This window comes from Danio rerio, chromosome 23 (assembly GCF_049306965.1).
Source record: "Danio rerio strain Tuebingen ecotype United States chromosome 23, GRCz12tu, whole genome shotgun sequence".
Taxonomy (NCBI): domain Eukaryota; kingdom Metazoa; phylum Chordata; class Actinopteri; order Cypriniformes; family Danionidae; genus Danio; species Danio rerio.
The window spans coordinates 49,200,001-49,223,879 of record NC_133198.1 but is presented as its reverse complement, the minus strand read 5'-3'; the positions used below and the strand labels follow the sequence as shown (position 1 = coordinate 49,223,879).

Here is a 23,879-nt window from a genome sequence, read left to right as displayed (position 1 = left end):
CAGAAATGCCAACTGACCCAGACAAAACTCGAACCAGCGACTTTCCTGCTGTGAAGCAACAGCACTATTTAAACAACCTTTACTGTCTGCTGTGTATTTAATACGCTGTAAAGATTATTCTGCGTTATTGAAACATCAAGGAGGACGCAGCAGAGAAAAGTCACTTATAAATTAAAACTTTATTATTTCATGCAACAGCCTTACATTTAAAAGGGAAACATGAGGGCGATCATACGCAAAAAGACCCCAGACTATAAGGCTAGATGTTTTCTTCCCCTTATTTATTTATTTATTTATTTGTTTACGTGTTTGGCGCATGTAACTCGTGTGTGATCGGAAAACTAGTGTAATGACGGCACGCCATCTTTCCCAGACTCGGGGCAAAGTTTGCCTTTCCTTTCACTCCACCCAGAAGCCCCAGCTGGCCCTTCTTGGTCCAAGGTATTCGGCGGGGCGAAAAAGGTCGGCCGCTGGCTATGAGAAAGCCCCGCTTTGGTCCGATTAGGCCCCGGAAGTGACAATGGAAACGCGACTGGCCTTGGCTCGCTCGCTTTAGGCAGGATAGTGGAAATGCGGCTACTGCTCAACCTCCCGGGCGATTGGCCCGGCCCAGCCTGATAAAAGCCCTGGCTCGCACCGGCCCGACAGTGGAAATGCGGCTAATGTCAGAGTTATAGGCCTGAAAGGGAACTTTAATTTTAATTATGAGAACTAAAAGTCTACATTAACCAGAAGCTGCGACCAAATTATTATGATTTTTTGTATTGTGTCATATTTCCTCGAGAAACGAAACATTAAATGAGATAACAGTGGGCGTGGCTTGTTTTTTCTGCTGCAAGCTGATTGGATGTAATAAAGTAGGCGTTTCATTCAGAAAGATGGGGGAAAGTGAGGAGAGTTATTGCAACCTAACAGACTCAGGGGCGCAACTGCACATTTACTGATGGGTATGCGGCTTCAGCTTTTGCGCGCCCCTTCAATCCAACTATATTTTATAACAGGCAAGTGATAAAATGTGGAAAATATTTCCATCAATAAATGAAAGATATTTTTTCATAAAGATATCAATATGCTTCAAAAAATACAGTTTGGCAGTTCTGAACACACCTGAAATAGTGGTAAAAGGTATAATTACATGAAGCATGTTAAGTCGCAAAGAAATGCATCTCATATCACCCCACATTTCTTCTCAGTTTAATTTTCCCTCACTAAATGATTATAGCACCTTGACTAGCCTTGCTTTTGGACTTTTTGTACATTTGTCAAAACAAAATGAAAGACATGAGAGTCCTAAAGGGCAAAAGAACATTGCAGTTACTTCTGACATGCACACTGTGAGAAGTGTAAGGTCTGTCTCTGCAAGAACAATTGACTGAAACTGCTAAAAGTGAAATAAAAAAGACTGTCAAATGTTTAATGTAAAAAACAGAACAAACAAATGTTCTATTTAATTGAAATGTTATAACTTTGTTTGTAGCTAAAAGTAAAATAGTTTTGAGCTAAGAAGTTAGCAAAAGGCCTGATGAATCAATATGATGCATAATAAATTCATAAAAACATGTATGTGGTATGTAAAATGGGGGGGAGGGGTGGAATGATTTTTTTATTTAATAAAATACAATATTATACACGTATAAAATGCTAAATAAACATTTTTAACAAAAATATTTATATATTATTTGAAACTTTTATTATGGATAATTTCAAAAATAGTTTTGGCACAATGGCGCCCCCCATGTGTGGTGCCCCATGCACCACATATATATCCAGCTGCAGGCCCGCAGAACCACACACGTTTTAGGCACACACAATCTAGGCAAACCATATATGGTTATGACAGATGTTAATGTTATAAACGTCTTTTTGAACATCGTCATCGATATATTTTGATATATATGATTAATAAATATTGTACTCAATAAACAATAGTGTTTACTTTATTTCACAATTATTGGGATCGAGACAGCCGAATGGGGAGCATTGATTTCGATCGCCATTTAATATAATAGAGGGAACAGTTTTTAATCAGTCATTATAGCTGATCAGTCATTATTATCTGACAATAATATGGCAGATACTCGTTTGCTGGCCTTGCTGAATGATCTCATTTGGACAGGTTTAATTTATATAATGGATTAATTTATGAAGAAAGAAATAATAGCAAGTTAATATAGGCAATAATAAATTATATGTTATAAAAATATTTTTACATGTAACAAATGTATAACACTATATTAATATTTACTCAAACTATTTAATGGTGTTTATTAGCTTAATTTTCTAATAACCTTTTAATTAATGATTTCCCACATTTGATACTGTAGTAATTTATAGTAAGCAATAAATTGTTTTTAAACCAAAATTGACTATTTGACTATTTGAACAAATTGACTATTTATAATAAAAAATCATAAGTAAATTTATATATATATATATATATATATATATATATATATATATATATATATATATATATATATATATATATATATACATACATACATACATACATACATACATACACACACACACACACACACACACACACACACACACACACACACACACACACACACACATATATATATATATATATATATATATATATATATATATATATGTATATATATATCTTTAACAGCTTTGACAGTTTAGTAAAAAATAGTAGTTTATGTATAAACTTATAATTATAATAAGGTAAGATAATCAGTTTATAACTATATATATATATATATATATATATATATATATATATATATATATATTGTTTAAATGATTAACTAGTAGAATAATTTATTTTAAAGTGACATATTATTGTTTGCTTTTTATATTTTACAACAAAGTGATTTTAACCAAGTATGATAATATTAAGATCCTGAATTAGTTCATTACACTTAATCCAACAATTAGACCGTCTATAATGTTTTCTGTGTTTATGTGGACACATGAATAAAGTCAGAAGTGTATTTAACCAATTATTTGTATTTACATAATTTGAGTTCAGAAACTGCAGAGATGCTAAAATGATCGTTACGATATAATAATAATAATAATAATAATAATGACTGAAATGGGAAACCATATTTGTGAAATTCAATAGGTGGCGAAAATGCTAAAGATTTAGTTACCATATATGGTTTGCCTAAATCGTAGATTGTGTGTGCCTAAAACGTGTGTGGTTCTGCGGGCCTGCAGCTGGATATTATTGGCTGAACAGACTCCTGCTGCTCACCATTTCTGTTGTCAAAACTGACAGCTGGAGGGGCGTGGCCCTAATCTGAGAATTGAACTCAAAACAAACAGGAAGTGCATTTGCAGATTTCAGATTTCAACAAACTCATTTTTCTTAATGATATGCACAGGTGAATTGTTCAGCACGAAACTAGCATTGTGAGCTAGCAACATCAACATGATTAGCTTTGGTGTCATGTGTATTTTAAAGGTTGACGTCTTACTTTTGCAGGTTCTGCTGAAGTGTGAGAAAGTGGGTTTGTTGGCTCTGCAGGCGATGGCGTTGGTCTGACACATGGAGTAAAACTCGGCTCCGTCCAGTGTGCACGCGTGTGTGTCCTGCCGAGGACACTTATAGGGCATCTGACACACACACACTCCCGCTATACACCTCCTCCAGGGCGGACAGAACACTTTCGAGCAGGACAGACGGGTGTAGTTCTGCTGCTCACATTGGGGCGGACCCCAGAAAAAATCCTCTTTTGTGGATTTGGGTTCAGGTTTTGTTGGTCTGGGTTCAGGTTTTGTGGGTTTGGTTCCAGTTTCTTTGGGCTTTGCTTGTCCTTTTTCAGGTGTATTGGCCGGGTTTTGCTGTGAGTTTGTGTTTGGACTTTCTGTTGTACTCTTGATATCTGAATCAGTTGTTTCCTCCACGTCTGATCTTTGATCTGCATCTGATTCTGATTTTGGCTCTAAATTCGGATCTGATTTTGGTTTAGAAAGTCTGTTTGCACCTTTCTCCAAATTTACATCTGGTGTTTGTTCAACCGCAGCTTCTGGATTTGTTTCTGGAGGAATTTTAGGTTTGGTGACGTCTTGTTTCTGCTGAGTTGTGATGGGTTCTGCTTTCTCCAGACTCTAAAAACAGTTTCAAGAGTTCACACTTAGCTGATGATTAATTATAAAAGCTTGTTTGGCATGCTGTCCCGGGAGAGAGCCCTGAGCTCATGAGATCCTCGAGCCCAGGGCTCCCTCCCGTTGCAAGGCGGGAGGGGAGTTTGAGCTCAGGTAGATCTCGAGAACTCCTCTGCTGTAGCAAGTGAATGCTCTTGAAATTAATTACTAACTAGAAGCGTGTCTATGTTGACAATTTGGATTGTTCAATTGACATAATTGCATGTTCTTAGGCGGTGGGAGGAAACCGGGGAACCCGGGGGAAACCCACGTGAGCACGGGGAGAAGTGCAAACTCCACACAGAAATGTCTGCTAGTTTTGGTAAAGCCAGGAACCAGAGACATTCTTGTTGTGAGTGCTAGGCACTGGGCCACCGTGTCACCCGTCTAAGAAGGAGGCGTAGGGGAGGAAGGGGGGACTCTTCAAAACAAACATAGCAATGGAATAAACCCCAGGGTATTTATAGTAGTTTAGGAGTCATCTGATTGGACCGTAGTGAATTAGATAATGCGGGTCAGCTGCTCGCAATCATAAGCACGTGATCCTCTCGAAATTTATTTATACATAAACTTCACTTAAATGAATGTACAATTTAGAACTTATTCATGTAGTTCTGAGTTTACATCTCACAATTTTCATCTTGTTAATCAGAATTCTGAGTTTTCATCTCGCAATTGAATTGTTTGATTGTAATTCTGAGTTTACATCTTGCAGTTTTTACCTTGTCCTCGTTATTCTCAGTTTACACTTCGCGATTTTGACTGACTTTTTTCATCGTAATTGTACGTGTACGTCTCACGATTGTTACTTTTCTTTCATTCGGACTTCACGTCTTGCAAATTCTTATTTTTTCCTCATAATTCTGGGTTTATGTCTCACAATTCGCACCTTTTTAATCAGAATTTTAAGTTTGCCTCATATTTCAAATTTTTTCAGATTTGTTTTGCTTACATCTCATAGCTCCGACTTTTCTTGTTTCTTTTTTGCTCATATTTCTGAGTTTACGTCTTGTGAGTTTTACTTTTTTCTTGTAATTTTGAGTTTACTTCTCGCAAATACATATTTTCTTTGTAATTCTCAGTTTACATTTAAAAATTTTGACTTTTTTTTAATTTGCAAGAGTTTACGTCTTGCAAATAAAGTTCCTCATAATTCTTAAATTACGTTTCGCAATTCTGACATTTTTTCCTTGTAAAAATGTACATCTCATGATTTTTTACTTTTTCCCTCGTAATTCTCAGTTTACATCCCGCCATTCTGACTTTTAATAGTAATTCTGAGTTTACGTCTCGCAAATAATATTTTTCGTGTAATTCTCGGTTTACGTCTCGTCATTCTGACTTTTCATCGTAATTCTGAGTTTACGTCTCGCAAATAATATTTTCCTCGTAATTCTCAATTCACGTCTCGCCATTCTAACTTTTAGTAGTAATTCTGAGTTTACGTCTCGCAAATAATATTTTCCTCGTAATTCTCAGTTTACGTCTCCTCATTCTGATTTTTTATAATTATTCTGTTTACATCTCGCAAATAATATTTTTCGCGTAATTCTCGGTTTACGTCTTGTCATTCTGACTTTTCATCGTAATTCTGAGTTTACGTCTCGTAAATAATATTTTCTTTGTAATTCTCAGTTCACGTCTCGCCATTCTAACTTTTACTAGTAATTCTGAGTTTACGTCTTGTGAGTGATATTTTCCTCGAATTTCTCAGTTTACGTTTCGCCATTCTGATTTTTCATAGTAATTCTGAGTTTACGTCTCGCAAATAATATTGTCCCTATAATTATCAGTTTACGTCTAGCCATTCTGACTTTTACTAGTAATTCTGAGTTTGTCTCGCAATTATTTTCCTCGAATTTCACAGTTTACGTCTCGCCATTCTGACCTTTTCTATAAATTCTGAGTTCACGTCTCATAAATATTATTTTCCTCGAATTTCTCCGTTTACGTCTCATGATTTTTGCTTTTCCTCCCAACACAATCTCATGGCAATTCATAACTTTTAGATTTAGTGGCTATTTTGTATGAATTCGTGTGATCTTATTCGTACGATTTAGTACAATTTGTTCACCTCCCAATGAAAGTTGTGTTTAGGGGTTAATATATTATTAGATAAATAATTAAATAAATAAAGGGACTAAGCCGAAAAGAAAATAATTGAATGAATGAACTATTTAATAGAAATATTTTTGCTATGCTTTCTAACATCCCTACCTTAAATAAATAGTGTTTATCGCCATTCACATGGACGGATCATTACTATTACCTTGCTGTACAACTACTATAGTAAGTAAGAACTACTTACATCAGCTAAATAAAAACGTAAAAATGGACCTAATATAAATGTAAACCTCATTCATTTATTTATTTATTCATTCATTCATTCATTTATTTAAACAGCTAAAATTAAATTGAAAAACAATTAAAGCATTACTATAACTACGTAATAGAAATATGCCATCAAAACTCAATTCATACACTGTAGAAAAATTATAAAGAACTGCAAAAAAGAGGATGAGCTGAATTTCATCACACAAAGTTGTTACAAAACACATTTTGACACACAGATGACTTTACAAAAATAAACGCTGATGCAAACCTGAAACTCCATCATTAAACCTTTAACAATCAAACAATAATCAACAAATTCTACTATTTAAACACATTTAAGCCATTAAATCTGGCATTTCTGCAGTGCTACAGTCTCCAAATACATTTCAGTAAACACACAGGATATCATAGTATTTAATACTAACAATAAAATGCAATACTTATTTGTAATGAATAATATATTATAATCTATTTTAATAACAACAATAATAGAAAATTATACATAATATTAATTATATAATAGATAGTAAACAAAGATATATGATTAATCATGGCTGATCTACTATCAAGAGATCTTTTTTGTCCATATTTATATTTATTTTTCCAACAAGCCAAGATACAAGCATATTAAAAACACCTCATATTTTTTAACCATCATTATCATTATTATTTTGTGCATCTTTGATCATTATAAAAGTAAATATGTCTTTTAATGCATACAGTTGAAGGCAAATTAATCAACTTCAATTTTTTTTTTTATAGTTTTTCCAGATTTTCACAGTATTGCGTATATATTTTGTTGTAATCTTATGTGACAAAAAAAAAGTAAAAATTGCTGTGGTCAATATTATTAGCCCCCCATTAAAAGTATTATTATGTTATAAATTTAAAAAATATTATATTAGGTATTTAAAATATAAATTATTATTATTTTTTATTATAGTCTGCAGAATAAACCACTGCTAATGACTTTGCTAATTAACCTAAATAGTTAAGCCTTTAAATGCGACTTTAAGCTGAGTACTAGTCTCTGGAAAAACACTAAAGAAATTAGCTATTGCCCCATATACAGGGAAATGTTTTGATATGCTGCTACCAAAACTATCATGCTTAAACAATATGTTTAGAATTCACACTGAAAATTAATACAATCTTTGAAAAATAACAAGTCAAATATCATATACTGTCATCAACGCAAAGATAAAAGAAATGAGTTATTAAAACCATCATGCTGATTAAAAATGTGTTAAAAAACATTAAAAATCACCCTAAGAATATTTGAAAGAATAACATTTGAACATACCATATATATATATATATATATATATATATATATATATATATATATATATATATATATATATATATATATATATATATATATATATATATATATATATATATAACCAATAATCAATTATAAAAACAATAATATATTTATATAATATATTAATTTATAATATTTTTATAATTAATATGTATATATACATATACATATATATATATATATATATATATATATATATATATATATATATATATATATATATATATATATAAAAAAAAATATATATATATATATATATATATATATATATATATATATATGTATATTAAGTGATTAGATAGTAAGACATAAACTCACGGCGCTCTGGAGAACACATATGAAGATAAAAGCACAGAGGATCCTCATGACGTCTGATCAGATCAACACACACAGCAAAATGCTGAAACTCCGTCAACAGAAGAGAGAGACTGAAGCAGGAGGAGGAGGAGGAGGAGGAGGAGGAGGAGAAAAACTGCAGAGGCGGAGGGAAAAAGAGAAAACACTGACGGACGCTTCTGCCAGGAAAGGTCAGCGATCATCTGTTTATTTACACTTCAGTCTCTTCTGGACATCTGATGAGCTCATCTCAGCACAATACAGTCAATGTAAAATCATTTTACAGTCTTTTACAATTGTTTACACAGAATTATTTGTACTTCAGACACAATGACTACAACATGTGACTGATGCACCAACCCCTGAACCAATTCTGCTAAACTACAAGCACAATTCCTGCTTTACACTCAAACTGCAGGTTTAAAACACACTTTTTTCAAAACACGACACACAATCCTCTGCATTTTGCACACATTTCATGCAGAAAATCTCTTGTTTTCACAAGGAACACACTGTCTGTCACTATTGTAAAGTCAGTTGTCCTACTTTGCATACTAACTCATCACATAAGTGAACACCATTCACAGAATTTCAATGTAGAAATCAGAGCTCATCTGGATCATAACTAGTTTACTGCACACCCATGTTTTTTAGTTGTTTATCTCCCTCCATATTCCTCAAACCTATTGATTTTTTTTCTGCCTGGAGATGGAAAGTGTATGACCGAAATCCACACACACGTGTACCCCTTCTCCAAGCTATAGCACTTGATGCCTTTCGTGGCTGGATTCGCCATGCAAGGTGACATTTCCCCCGCTGCGTGGCCAGACCAAAACAGAAAAGAGGATGCAGTATAGCTGTCTTTTATTTTATTTTACTGTGACTGTATTCAGTAAATCCTTCTGTTGATGGCGTATGTAGACCATGTTATTTGCAACTTTGTGTTGGTTGGGATGAACACTGTGTACACTAATAATAATAATAATAATTCCGTACACTTATATAGCACTTTTCTGGGCACTCAAAGCGCTTTACACACAATGGGGAATCTCCTCATCCACCACACACCAGCTGATCGGTGGAGAGGAGACAGTGATGAAGCCAATTAGAATATGGGGATGGTTAGGAGGCCATGATGGACAGAGGCCAGTGGGCAGATTTGGCCAAGGACCAAATTTTCGAAGGACATCCTGGGATTTTTAACGACCACAGAGAGTCGGGACCTTGGTTTAATGTCTCATCCGAAAGACGGCGCTCACAGAGCAGTATAGCGTCCCCGTCACTATACTGGGGCATTAGGACCCACACAGACCACAGGTTGGGCGCCCCCTGCTGGCCTCACTAACACCACTTCCGGCAGCAACCTAGCTTTCACATGTGGTCACCCATCCAGATACTGACCAGACTCAGCCACGCTTAGCTTCAGCGGGCGACCATGTGAGAGGTACAGAGAGCTAGTTGCCAGCTTTTGTGAGGAAAATACAGTAAAATATATTTGGTATTTGTTTGTTTTGTGAAATATTTAACAATGCACTTCTGTAGGGCTACTGTCAGTAGTAAAGTGTAACACTGAACAAAAAAAGGCTTACAGAAAGTCATAATTGATGTGATGCTTGTGTGTGTCATTTGAAAACAAAAGACAATGGGGAGAAGAAATCACACTGTTTTGAATGTAGAGTTTCATTTTGCAGAAGAATTGAAGACTTTTGCCCAATGTGTGTGTGTGTGTGTGTTTTGTGATTTGTGTGCAGAGTTCTGACAATATGAGACCTGCTTTCAGAAAATGTGTGGAAACAATGGGGAAAAACTGTAAATGCTGTTCTCTTTCTGCATGTGCATCAACTGAAATGTATTGTTGTGATGAAATGCTGAATTTGTTTTAAGGATTATTAGTGTCACACATTTAATGTATGTGACAGAAAACCACAAAGTCAGTCAATATGGGTTTTATAGACTTATAGGTTTTATAGGAGGTAACTATTTTAAAATATTAAATCTCAGCATTTAAAAAAATCCAAATAATGAGGAGAAACACCTTTAAAGTTGCATAAATTAAGTTCTTAACATACGCTTTGATAGTGTCTTGTTTTAGTGCAAATATCTAAAAGTTGTTAAATCAAGAAGCATTTTCCAGGCAGGAAAACAAATGTTTTATTTAAAAAAAAAAGTAATTTATTATTTATTTTTGGAGTAAAATCGACACTTTTATCTTTTAAACAAGTTTATTTTGCTTTTACCCCATTGGCAGATTATTTTGCTTGCTTTAAATGTGCCGTATGTCAGTTTAACACCCAGTGGTGGAACTAGGTATTGCACACTGGCTCAAAACAAACGCAAGCACAGGTTGCCAGATTGAGGAGCGAGCCTGACGATCCAGCCTAAAAGCCTGAACTGAACTTCAACTCTGAGAACTGAACTACACTGTTTCCATTTACTCTAATCTTCTATGTTCAGCTGCTTTGACACAGTCTACATTGTAAAAGTGCTATAGAAATAAAGGTGAATAGAATTGAATTAAAGCAATACTCAGTTTTGACTACAGTTTTAATAAAAATAAAACTCCTTTTTTTACTTCTGCTGCTTGATTTATATAGATGAAAAATGCATCTTGATTCATATTTGGGGTAACATGGTGGCGCCGTGGTCAACACTGGCCTCAGCAAGAAGGTTGCTGGGTCAGTTGATGTTTCTGTGTGGAGTTTGCATGTTCTCCCCGTGTTGGTGTGGGTTTCCTCCGGGTGCTCCGGTTTCTCCCACATTCCAAACACATGCGCTATAGGGGAACTGATCAACTAAACTGGCCATAGTGTATGAGTGTGTTTTCCAGAGTTGGGTTGCAGCTGGAAGGGCATACGCTGTATAAAACATATGATGGAATAGGCGGTTCATTCCATTGTGGAGACCCCTGACAAATAAAGGGACTAAGCTAAAGGAGGATGAATGAATTCTTGGCATTACCTGTGTCACATATTTCCATACATTTTTGGTTTATTAAGACAATGTTTAGCTGTGATACTATTAACAATCTGGAATCTGAGAGATCAAACATCATCTTTAAAGTTGAACAAAATAAGCTCTTACACTCCAGTTTATATATATATATATACACACAGTTGAAGCCAGAAATATTTGCCCCCCTCTGAATATTGTTTTCTTTTTTAAATATTTCCCAATTGATGTTGAACAGATTCAGGAAATGTTCACAGTATGTCTGATAATATTTGTTCTTCTGGAGAAAGTCTGATTTGTTTTATTTCGGCTAGAATAAAAGCAGTTTTAAATTTTTTAAACAGCATTTTAAGGTCAATATTATTCACCCCTAAGATAATCTTTTTTTCGATAGTCTCCAGAACAAACCATCATTATACAATAACTTGCCTAATCACCCTAACCTTCCTAGTTACCCTAATTACCCTAGTGAAGCCTTTACATGTCACTTTAAGCTGTATAGAAGTGTCTTGAAGAATATCTAGTCTAATATTATTTACTGTCATCATAACAAAGAGAAAATAAATCAGTTATTAGAGATGAAGTATTAAACATTTATGAATAGAAATGTGTTGAAAAATTCTGCTCTCTGTTAAACAGAAATTGGGGAAAAATAAACAAGGAGGTTAATAACTCTGACTTCAGCTGTATATGTGAATGTCCTTGTTTTACAATTCTTAAATCAAGAAGCATTTTCTACATATGTAAAAAAAAAAAAAAAAAAAACTGAATTTTTTTTTCATGAATCAAATTTTCCTTTTATGAAAAAATGCTTTTTTTTAAATGTATTTTTCTGAAAACAAGACAATAATTTATATCTAAAATGTTTCTAGAGATTTGTAGATATTCTGACAATGCAAAAATGATCATTTCTTTGCAGAGTAATACATTAAATAATCAATAATAAATAATAAAGTTTTGATATTTGATGTTTTTGATAGACATTTACAAAACATCATATTTACATTTTTGTCTAATAATTTTGACTCATACATTCATGAGTCCGTGGTGAATAAAGTAAAAGAGAAATCTCAAAACTGTTCAACTGCGGTGTGTTTTATGTTAAATGTCAGTGCTGTTTTATTATTTATTTTTTTCTTGATGAGTATACTCTTAAAACTACATATTATTTACAGTGTGCAGATCCTTCAGTGTGTGCTGACAGTAAATGGTCTCTCTCTCTCTCTCTCTCTCTATATATAGTGCTAATAATTCACACTTCAACTGTATATATTTATGCATGCATGCATTTATTGTCATTGTACAGTAATCGTGCAAGTCACTGTGAATATTTCCTGTGCAAAGCAGGAACTTACACAATGATACACAGAAAATAAAGCAGCAGTATTTCTCAGTGTTAGTGAACTCTGTTTTCATATCTATAAACACACACACATAAACAGCAGCCGTATTCCAGCAGCTCTGGGAGAGTTCAGGAGGACAGTAAATAAACCCTGATTGAGGTTATGTGTAATGATTAACTGCATCCCAGTCTCAAACCAAACAGAAACTTCTGGACTGAGCAGATATTGATCAGCTGGACTGTATGTTGACCTGATCAGCTCTAAATATTACACTCAGACTGACAGAAGCTCCAGTCCTATTCAAATAATTGATAACGGCGCATAAGTAGCTGTTAATAATGGAAAATGTGCTCATTTTAAACAAATAAATCTTATAAAGCAGGTAATACCCACAATACAAAATCACTAGGTTATAGTAAATACAGCTCTTTTGTTCTAGACTATAAAGTCTATCATACTGTAAATAATGTAGTATTTACAATTCTGTTAATAAACACACCAATATACTTATAAATACTGTAGTATACTTTAGTTTTTACTACAGTAAATGATGGTGTACTGTAGTATAACTTAAATGACTCAATATTGCAGTTTTCTACTTTATTTATACTTCTTGTGTTACCATAGCAACTGTAGAATCACTACAATAGATTGATTACTATAGTTGTGTTACCATAACAACAATAGAATCCCACAACAAATTACTGTAGTTGTTGTGTTACCATAGCAACTGTAGAATCACCACAACAGATCAATTACTATAGTCGTTGTGTTACCATAGCAACTGTAAAATCACCATGACAGATTAATTACTGTAATTGTTTGGTTACCATGGCAACTGTAGAATCACCTCAACAGATCAATTACTGTAGTTGTTCTGTTACCATAGCAACTGTAGAATCACCACGACAGCTCAATTACTGTAGTTGTTGTTACCATAGCAACTGTAGAATCACCACGACAGCTCAATTACTGTAGTTGTTGTTACCATAGCAAATGTAGAATCACCACGACAGCTCAATTACTGTAGTTGTTGTGTTACCATAGCAACTGTAGAATCACAGTATATGAATTATTAAACATGGATTTCTTAAAGTAAATGTATCAGAAGAGAGAATATAAATTTGAAAGTTTTTTAAAGTGAAACAGAAAAAAATTTGAAGAGAAAAGTTCTTGGAAAAAAAGTTTAAGATAATAAAATTAAAATAGAAATGTCTTCAAACTGTTTCAAATGTTTATTTTAGCTTTGTCAAAGTGAACGATGAAAACAGAGTAAATTAATCCACTCAAAAAAATATAAGTCTTGGTCATCTTCATTCAAAATCTGACCATCTTCTGATTGGGTAAAATATGCTTTGCCACGCCCCTCAAACTGTTAGTCGCTGTGATTAAAAGATGAGAGGCGGAGCAGAAGCCATAAACCCTGCCCCCTACTTAATATTCCGTTTCAGTTGGAAAAACCTCAGCATGCTGAAAAAAAAATCCTCAGCAACTTGGATGTTTTGAATGCAAAAACATTTGATATAAATAATGAATAAAAGTTAAAGTATTCTGAAACGAGAAAGAAATGAAATGTTTCTATATATTTTGGAGAACATTTTCTGAAAGACTAAATATTTGAGAGAAAAATATTTTGGGAGTGAGAAAAATTCTGAAGAGAAACAATTTAAATAAAAGTAACTAAAAATGAATGAAAAAAGTTATCAAAATTTTAAGGTGAAAACTTTTTCTAAAAAAAAAAATAGAAACATATTTTGAAGAGATTTTTAAGACAAAAAGGAGACATTAGGAGAGAAACATGCTTCTGAATAGGAAAAAAATAAACAGAGGAAAAATATTCAGATGAGAAGGAATTAAGAGAAAGAAGTAAAGATCTAAGACACTTTATTAAACAGTATTTCACATAATAATTCAGCAAATCTGTAATAATGTTTATATCTACTGTATTCCACTGAGATTTACAGCATGAAAACCACATTAAATACTAAAAACACATTGGTAAATAATAATTATAGTGTCAAATGATCAATATTTCATTGGTGCAGATGACCCCAAATATAAGGAGGATAGAATGACTCATTGTGATTGCACAGAGAACAACTTACAATCCTTCAGGAGCGTAAGAAAACAAGATATATAAAGTATAAAAGCATTAAAAAAGGACACCTAAACACAGTGATGCAGAATCAAATAAAAACTGATTAAATTAGATCTTTAAAACCCTGTCCCCGTACATTACAAGAATAAATAAACATCTCTGAACATGTAAGAAGGCTATAAGAATGAGCGGAAACAAGAGAAGACTATAAACAGTGAGGAAATGCATCTGGAAGAGCAAATAAAGCAAACAAACATGGACATTCCTGCACTTCCAGCATCCACACATCTGGACATCACACATAAACAATGAAGGCCATTCAAATGCATGGAGGAGACGTGTGTTCAGCTGAACATGGAGATTAAACGAACTGAACGTGTGTGTTTGTGTTGTTTAGTAGTGAAATAATGTGGATTATTATATAGAGATGGACATGCAGGTCAGTTCTAGATTATGACTTGACTAAATAGAGTATGCGCGGGTGATTCTAGAATTGCGGGTACATTTTGGGCCTCCAATAATAATAAATCACATCAAGTTATCTCTAAAAGATAATGTTTGAGTATATTTAGGGAGATTTAGTCCTGTAAATATGACCTTACAGACTCCACTAGAGCTATTTCTGACAGTCTCCACCTCCTCAATCACACACTCCGCTTTAATCATTAAATAATTAAGTCTAATTTGCATATTTAGTGTGTGTTTGCTTTAATCATTAAATAATTAAGTCTAATTTGCATATTTAGTGTGTGTTTGCTCTACTAATTGAAATAAACATCTATCTCCTGTTATTCTTCTCTCATTAATCAGGGTTCTTACACCTTTTTCAGCTTCAAATTCCAGCACTTTTCAAGCACTTACAAGGTGCATTTGTGTGGATTTCCAGCACCTAATGACCTGTCGTTTATGATATTTCATGTGCATTGCCATTTTTTTTTTTTTAACAGTCATTGGATTGGCGTTTCAGGTGCAAAGATACTTTCTGCGTGAATGTCTCCTAAATGCATATGAAGCTAATGGCGCCAAAACAATCTGAATTTGTATCGTGTTAATCTGAATTCTTAAAAAAAAAAAGTTAAACTGTTTTTTTCCATACCCAATATCTGCAGTCTTTGAATTCAGAACAAAAAAAAAATTTGAAATTTAAAACGAAGTCTATAAAAATCTGACTTAAAAAAATTAAGTTGTCTTTAATTTCAGATGTTCAATAATCAAGTTAAGAAATACACATTCAAAACTTTTCTAATAGGACATAATCAGTATTATTAACTGTTATTAACTGTTAATAATTCAATTTAACAACTCAGATTGTTTTGGCTCATTATTAGCTCCATAAATACACGCATGAGATGAACATTTTGTAATGAAAACTAATCGCACGACAACAATTTATGCACTCGCACATATGCTCCCAAAAATATTTTGAGGTCACATAGATAAAATTGTGCACATATGCAACCAAAACAGTCACAATTTCGAGCCCTGCAAATTCAAATTCAAGCACTTTGTATAAAATCGAAGCACTTTTCTAACCTTGAAAACACAATATTAAAAATCAAGCATTTTCCAGGATTTCCAGCACCCGTAAGAACCCTGATTAATGTTTAGGATTCACCAATATGACGTGTCGGCTCTCACTGTATTTCAGTCTATTCACTCTTTAAACACAATAATATGATGAAAACACATGAGCGTGTGTTAGACACTCATGTGGAGTCTGCTCTCAGGATAACTAAACCAAAACATGAAGGAAAATCTGGAATCTGCTACGGATTATAAAGTTTCTTTTTAGGTTTCTTTTTGGCCTTTTATTAGATAGGACAGTACTGAGACAGGAAGCGAAGTGGGAGAGAGAGGGGGTAATGTCCTCAAGCTGGGATTCGAACTTGGGACGCCCTGACGTGCTATTGAACCATATGTCAGCACGCTAACCACTAGGCTATTGCACCGACATAATGTTTAACAAGTAAACAACACTTAGTAACAGAATCGAATGTTTCCAATCACATTTAATGTGTTTCGTGTTCAGGATTAATTAAGAGCATTCCAGTAAATGAATGGAAAATGCTCGAAATGTACTCGCAATTCTGGAAGGAGTCTATATAACTGTTTATTATAGATGAAAAAGGCACACATCTACATTACTAACGTATTATCTTTGAGCTTACTACCATTTTTTAGTTTTTATATTTTATTTCCCTTTTTAAGGGAATTTTTACGGTATAGATATGCTAATAGATTTGCATACATTGTTAAACTAACTGAAAATGATTAATATTCTCTTGCCAGCGAGCTGGAATAACATGTTTAAGATTTATTTATAGCATGACAAGATGGTTTCAGATGTCCCTGTTTCCATAAAAGTGCTGTATGAGCGAGATTTAACACCGTTGAGCTGTCTTTAAGATGTGATCACTGGAAACAAGACAAAAATACAGACTATGACATACATGTTGGATAAACAGCCACAGAAATACAGAATTAAAGTCCACATAAAAGTTGCTGCAGATGTTTATTTCAGTATGGTGATGTATTCTGAATATTGAGCAGGGGGCGGGGTTTATTTTTTAGCTCCACCTCTGATCTTTTACTTGCAGCAAACTAGCGTTTGGAGCCTATTTCACCCAATCAGAGTAAGACTGCTGATACAGAGCAGAAGCTGATGGGCAGATTATTATTCAAGATGAACTAATTAACTTACAAAGATTAATTTGACTTCTTAAAACTAACGGCGAGTTCAAAACAAATGCGGAATTAAACTTCTCTAGCCATCTTCAAGACACCATTGGAAAATATCATAAATACTTTAATATAAGTCAATAAACGCTCGATAAACAGCCACAGAAATATGAAACTAAAGTCCACATGAGTCAAACGTTACTGTAGACTTTCAGTTGAGTATTCTGAATATTGAGTAGGGGGCGGGGTTTTATTTTCAGCTCTGCCTCTCATATTTCACTTGCAGTGAACTGGTGGTTGGAGGGGCGTGGCTAGACAAATGCGGAATTAAATATTTATGAGAGTAAATACAGCAAGCTGGAATAAAATTTTCAAGATATAGTTAGAGTATAACTAAATGGTTTTAGATTTAAGGTTTCCCTGTTTCCAGACAAATGCTGTATGAATGAGATCTAACACCGTGTTGCTTTTCTAGCCGTCTTCAAGACTTCATCACTGGAAAATATAATACATATGATAATATACGTCAACACAATACGACAATAGATGCTCGATAAACAGCCACAGAAATGTGACATTAAAGTCCAGATGAATCAGAAGTTGCTGCAGACGTTTATGTATTCAGAATATTGAGCAGGGGGCGGGGTTTATTTGTTTAGCTTCACCTCTCATCTTGCACTTGCAGCAAACTAGCAGTTGGAGGGGCGTGGCTTAGCATGTTTCACCCAATCAGAATCATCAAAGGACTGCTGTTCTAGATTATTATTAAAGATTAACAAATCAAACTGTTTTTCTTTTTTGTTGTGGAATATTGCACACAGATTATTTTACCGTTTAAGACTAATGCTGAGTTCATAACAAATGCAGAATTAAATATTCATGAGAGTAAATTACTTTTAAAGCCAATGCAAATGCTTAAATTGAGTGCAATAATAGCCGCGCAACACAAGTGATGAATAAAAACATCCTGTGAGTAAATCAGAGCAAGTGTCAGCAAGTGCAAGTGACAGCCGTGAAAATAAATAAATGAAATAATAGCTGCGCAGTGAGAATGATGCGTAACGGGTGACGCATTTACAGTGCAAGTTCAAGCGAAAAATTAGCGGAACAACATCACACGAGTAAATCAGAGCAAGCGACCGAGTGCTTCGCATCTGGTGTGAACGGAGCATAACAATGTGCAAAATAAACATTAGCTATGTTTTTATTACAGCGTGAAGAGAAGCATTTAAAAGTTTCGCAATGAAGAAATACAAAAAAAAAAAAAACAACTAAATAAAATAATAGCTGCGCATTGTAAATGATGCATAATAGGTGACGCATTTACAATAGCGTTTACAGCGCAAGTTTGAATAAGTTCAAGAAAAAATTTACGAAAAAACATCCTGGGAATGAATCAGAGCAAGTGACAGAGTAATTCGCAAGTGGTGTAAACCGAGCATAACAATGTGCACAAGTAAAATAAGCATTAGCCGTGTTTCCATCCTAGCATGAAGGGAATCTTTATTTTTTTTTAAATTTCGCAATTTTAAAAAAAATAAATAAATTCGCAAACGTAAATAAAGTTAATTTCCATCAACTTGTTATGCTGATGTTGCGTTCACACCAGATGCGAATGAAGCATCAAGTGCAAGTGATTTACAATGAAAATAGGCAAATAGACATCCTGTGGCACAATTTACATGAATGAGGTGGCGCAAATGATACAATTGTTCGAATGAAGCGGTGCGAGTTGATTGAGAGTCGCGCGTTTGACTCTGCAATTGGAAAATCTGCATTAACTAATCAGGAGCTTTCTCTTGTGTGATTATGAGATAGCGCCTGTTGTTGGTATCCCGAGGGGAAATCCTCCTGCAGACACCGGACAACAGCTCATCAAACTGGGCTCGGCTTATTTGAAGCACCGCTGAAAGCCTCCATCATCAAGGTACAGATTCTGGAGGAGTTGGTGAACTGGGTGCTGGGTGCACATCTGACAGAAACTAGTGGACTCAGACTCGGTGCCGAACAAATCTACACTGTTTTTCAGTCTTCCCAAAACACATCAAGCACAGCTATTCTCTCAATAAAACCCTTGTTAGCCATTTAGCAACAAAGCTAGGCAGGCGGACAGAAGCCCCGCCCATGATGCAAATCTGTGTCTATTGTGAATTGAAATTGACGTGCGAATGAAACGAGTAGACTCAAAATGTTCACGTGTCTATAGCGAATAGTGCAATATTTATTACTCGATTAGCGCAGTTTATTTGTGCATGCCGCATCTGGTGTGAACACAGCATTAGTGCAGTATTGGTAACCTAGCAACCAATAGTAAACAAAGTAAGCAAAATAAAGTCACGTGGGGATGTTCGCTTGGTCATCTGGTAAATGCGTTTAAATGTCTCATTTACACTTTTACACGTTAAAGCTGTGTGAATTCGGGGATTTTCATTCCAAATTTGGTGTTTCCATCAACCGTTTCTCATGCGATTCTTCAAAATTTACACATGCTAATTTCCCATCAGCCTTTGTTAACACGCATTTTGATTTTATGTGGACTTTAAAACAACTAATCTGTACTGAAACACCAAAGAATAACAGCAGATTTTTCTTCAGGCTTATTCTTGCTTGGTATTTGAGTCTTATTATTCAGTGAAAACAAATCAAGACGCATTTACTGGAGAAACAAAATGACTTGACATTAGGGTGGGCTCACACTAGGCTATTCGAACCGTGCCCGGGTGCGTTTCCCATTTCTGGCTGACTCTAGCTTCATTGCTAAATGCTAACGTGGATTTTATTAAGAAAATAACAGCGTTTATGCATTTTATGAAGGCTGAAAAACAGCGCTGATACATTTAGGGCCGTGTCTGAGTCCAATAGATTCTTTCGAAGGTGCATCCACTACTGTGAGTTCATAACCTCCAGAAAATTTACCTGGATGATGGAGTCTTTCAGCGGTGCTTCTGACTGAGCCCAGCCCAGTTTGATGAACTGTGGCGCTATGTCACAATCACGCCCCCACAAGAGCAAGCTCCTGATTGGTTAACGCGGCGTGAATGTTCGCTTAAGTTCAGATTTTTGAACTCTAGCGATTTACGAAACGCGTGTTAAGCGAGTCAAACGAGCAAAACGCTCAATTCGCGCCGCACCATTTAAGGGTATCGCGCCATTCGCGTGTATCGCGCCAAACACACCGCGCCATTCGCACCACGGCATTTGCGCGTATAGCGTCGTTCGCACCACGTCATTCGTGCGTGTAGCGTCATTCGCAGCACACCATTCAAGCGTATCGTGCCATTCGCCCACATCGCGCTGCAGGATGTCAATTCACGCGTTTGCATTGACTTGTAAATCACTCGCGCTTGACGCATCTTCCGCGTCTGGTGTGAACACAGCATAATACCTGAGCAGGAGAACTTCATCAACATGTTTAAGCGTCAACAGTGCCGGATCTGTTCAGCAAAATATTTAATTGTGCATCCCAAACCACTAAAAATAATACAAAATGATGTAGCTACAACAATTTAAACTAGAGGTGTGAACCTGCAGTGGTCTCACGGTTCGGTTACGATTCTCATCGTTTCGTTTCAATTGGATATCATGGTGCATTAAGCACGTGCACAGACAGGGCTCAATCTGTGCAGTGCACATGACCTTTTTTCTCTTCGATAAAAAGTGCCCTTCAAATATAAACGAAACCCCTGGGTCTTCAGTTTGCGACCGTCAAGCAGTCCACCGATTGTCGAGTTTATTTTCTCCATTGCAGTGAAATTGGGGCTCCTGCTGTAACTTCAGTGTCAGTGAAACACTGTCCGGCAAACACACATGCAGTGAACTGGGAAGAGCTTTTGAGTTTTAATTACTCTCGTTGGCTTCTCTCGCCATAGTGAGCTACTGTAATATAGCGAGTATGAGATAAGTGGCGTTAGTACATAATAACCGGTTAGGATCTATTACTAAACCGACACTGATCTGTCTGCATCAGTTGACCAAAGAGACAACTAATTTGAACACTCGTAATGTCCACTGTGCTGAGTGAGAGCGCTTCTCTTCTGTTAAACTGAACAGTCGCATCATCGATGACGGAAGCGTGCTCCGGCTCGGAAGGTAAAATGCTGTGCGAGTACAGGACGAGGAGGAGAGGGTACAAGTTTGCTTCGGCACGGCTCAAGGCAACTGTACCTAGCGTGAGTCCACCCTGGACATCAAAATGAAGATTGGGCTTTTATGAGCCCAATGATGGACAAAACAAACGAATGCTTCAGGATTTTTCTAGAAAACACTGCTGAATCAGAAATCTCTCTCCTCTCTGGGGAAGTTCTGGAGATTTATGCGAACAGAACACAGAACAGAGCCTGCTCGTATAGTGAAATCAACTGTATTTGATTATTATTCAACGTATTTGGTATTAAACAAACATGCAAACCAAAATTAAACCCAAAAATAAAATAAACGGCTACATCTGATCAGCCCAAAACATCTTCATCATCATCATCATCATTCACAATTACCTCAGTTAAACAGTAAAGTCAAGAGTAAATCTACAGCATCAGGTGTGGGTCTGCTGACTGCTGGCTGCTATTATTGCTGTCAGATGGAGAGTCTGGAGCCAATCTGAACATCAGCATCAGCATCTAGAGGAGTCTTATTGCAGCGCTGAGCGCATGCAGAAACACACACACACACAGAGTGAAAGACACATGGTGAAACACACCACACGATACACACAACACTGAAACAACACACACAGAGAGCGACATGACTCAAACACACACACTCAAACACACAAACATACAACTCAAACACACACAAACTCAAACACAAACATACAACTCAAACACACCAAACTCAAACACACAAACATACAACTCAAACACACACAAACTCAAACACACAAATCAAACACACACACACAAACATACAACTCAAACACACACAAACTCAAACACAAACATGCAACTCAAACACACACAAACTCAAACACACAAACATACAACTTAAACACACACAAACTCAAACACACAAACATACAACTCAAACACACCAAACTCAAACATACAACTTAAACACACACACACACACACACACACACACACACACACACACACACACACACACACACACACACACACACACACACACACACACACAAACATCCAACTCAAACAAACACACAAACAAACATACAACTCAAACACACAAAAACTCAAACACACAAATCAAACACACACACACAAACATACAACTCAAACACACACAAACTCAAACACAAACATGCAACTCAAACACACACAAACTCAAACACAAACATGCAACTCAAACACACACAAACTCAAACACACAAATCAAACACACACACAAACATACAACTCAAACACACAAACATACAACTCAAACACACACTCAAACACACACACACACACACACACACACACACAAACATCCAACTCAAACAAACATCCAACTCAAACACACACAAACTCAAACACACAAATCAAACACACACATACAACTCAAACACACACAAACTCAAACATACAACTCAAACACACACAAACTCAAACACACAACTCAAATACACAAACTCAAACACAAACAAACTCAAACACACACAAACATACAACTCAAACACACAAACACACAACTCAAACACACACAAACTCAAACACACACAAACATACAACTCAAACAAACACTTACTCAAACACACACACACACAAACATACAACTCAAACACACAAACACACAACTCAAACACACAAACTCAAACATACACAAAAACTTTTAAAAAAAGCACACACAACCAACACACACATGCATAACATATTTACAAAACTAAAACACACACAAATAAAACTCTCACACACACTTGCATGCATAACACATTCAATTCACACACACAAGACTCAAACACATACAAATGCAAACATACGACCCAAAACTCAATCACACACACACACACACACACACAACACACACTCACGCACAACAAGAAAAACACATTCACACAACTTAAACACACAAACCACACACACAACAAACAAACATAAAACATATTCACACACACACACACACACACACACATCTCTAACACACAACACATATATTCACACACACACACGAGCATGCACATCTCAAACACACAATAACCACATACACACACATCTCAAACACACATATACAACAAACATATTCTTAAACACGCAAGCAAACACACACACACACACACACACACACATTTTAAACACGACACGACGGAGGCACACGAGCGACATAATTTGGTCTTGAAAGTAAAAGTTACTACATTCATGAAGCGGCTGCTGTGATTGGACGACAGTGAGCGTGTGCAGCGTCTGATTGGCCGATGCCTTTGGTCTGGATGATGTGCTTTTCTTCTTCATGGCGAGTTTGTGGGAGAACTCTTCAAACTGCCGAGAGCGGCGTGGATCCGGAAATGAAGACGAGACTCCATCGAGTAATCCTTATAGTTCAGCCTGCAAACACACACACACACACACACCACTGTTTATTACAACCTTTGATTCTGCCCAGAACCCGATATAATAACAAAAGAAGTGGCTTCACAACAACTCTGTCACTGTTCTTGAATGGCCCACCCAGAGCCCTGACTTAAACCCAATTGAGCGTCTCTGGAGAGACCTAAAATGGCTGTCCACCAATGTTTATCATCCAATTTTCTAAATTA

General features: G+C 35.6%; 3 protein-coding genes across 4 annotated transcripts in view; 1 reads left to right on the top strand and 2 right to left on the bottom strand.

The window, feature by feature from the left end:
• cfi (complement factor I) overlaps positions 1 to 8,189 on the bottom strand; it is a 29,116-nt gene extending 20,927 nt beyond the window's left edge. The window contains exons 1-2 of the mRNA XM_073939479.1: positions 8,105 to 8,189; positions 3,456 to 4,089 (exon numbers count right to left, since the gene is read on the bottom strand). Coding sequence (XP_073795580.1) covers positions 3,456 to 4,089; positions 8,105 to 8,152 — 682 coding nt within the window. The 5' untranslated portion in view covers positions 8,153 to 8,189. The remainder of the gene's footprint in view (positions 1 to 3,455; positions 4,090 to 8,104) is intronic.
• Positions 1 to 23,879, top strand: part of fhip1ab (FHF complex subunit HOOK interacting protein 1Ab) — a 446,377-nt gene that overhangs the window by 407,917 nt on the left and 14,581 nt on the right. The window lies entirely within an intron of this gene.
• Positions 21,536 to 23,879, bottom strand: part of ttc39b (tetratricopeptide repeat domain 39B) — a 40,426-nt gene continuing 38,082 nt past the window's right edge. The window contains exons 19-20 of one of the 2 annotated variants that reach the window (XR_012398836.1): positions 23,478 to 23,667; positions 21,536 to 21,829 (exon numbers count right to left, since the gene is read on the bottom strand). Coding sequence is in view for 1 of the 2 variants with exons in the window: in XM_073939487.1 (XP_073795588.1) it covers positions 23,571 to 23,667 (97 nt within the window). In the remaining variant the exon portion in view is untranslated. Of the gene's footprint in view, positions 23,668 to 23,879 lie in introns of both variants that reach the window. The other variant, XM_073939487.1, reaches the window with a different exon arrangement.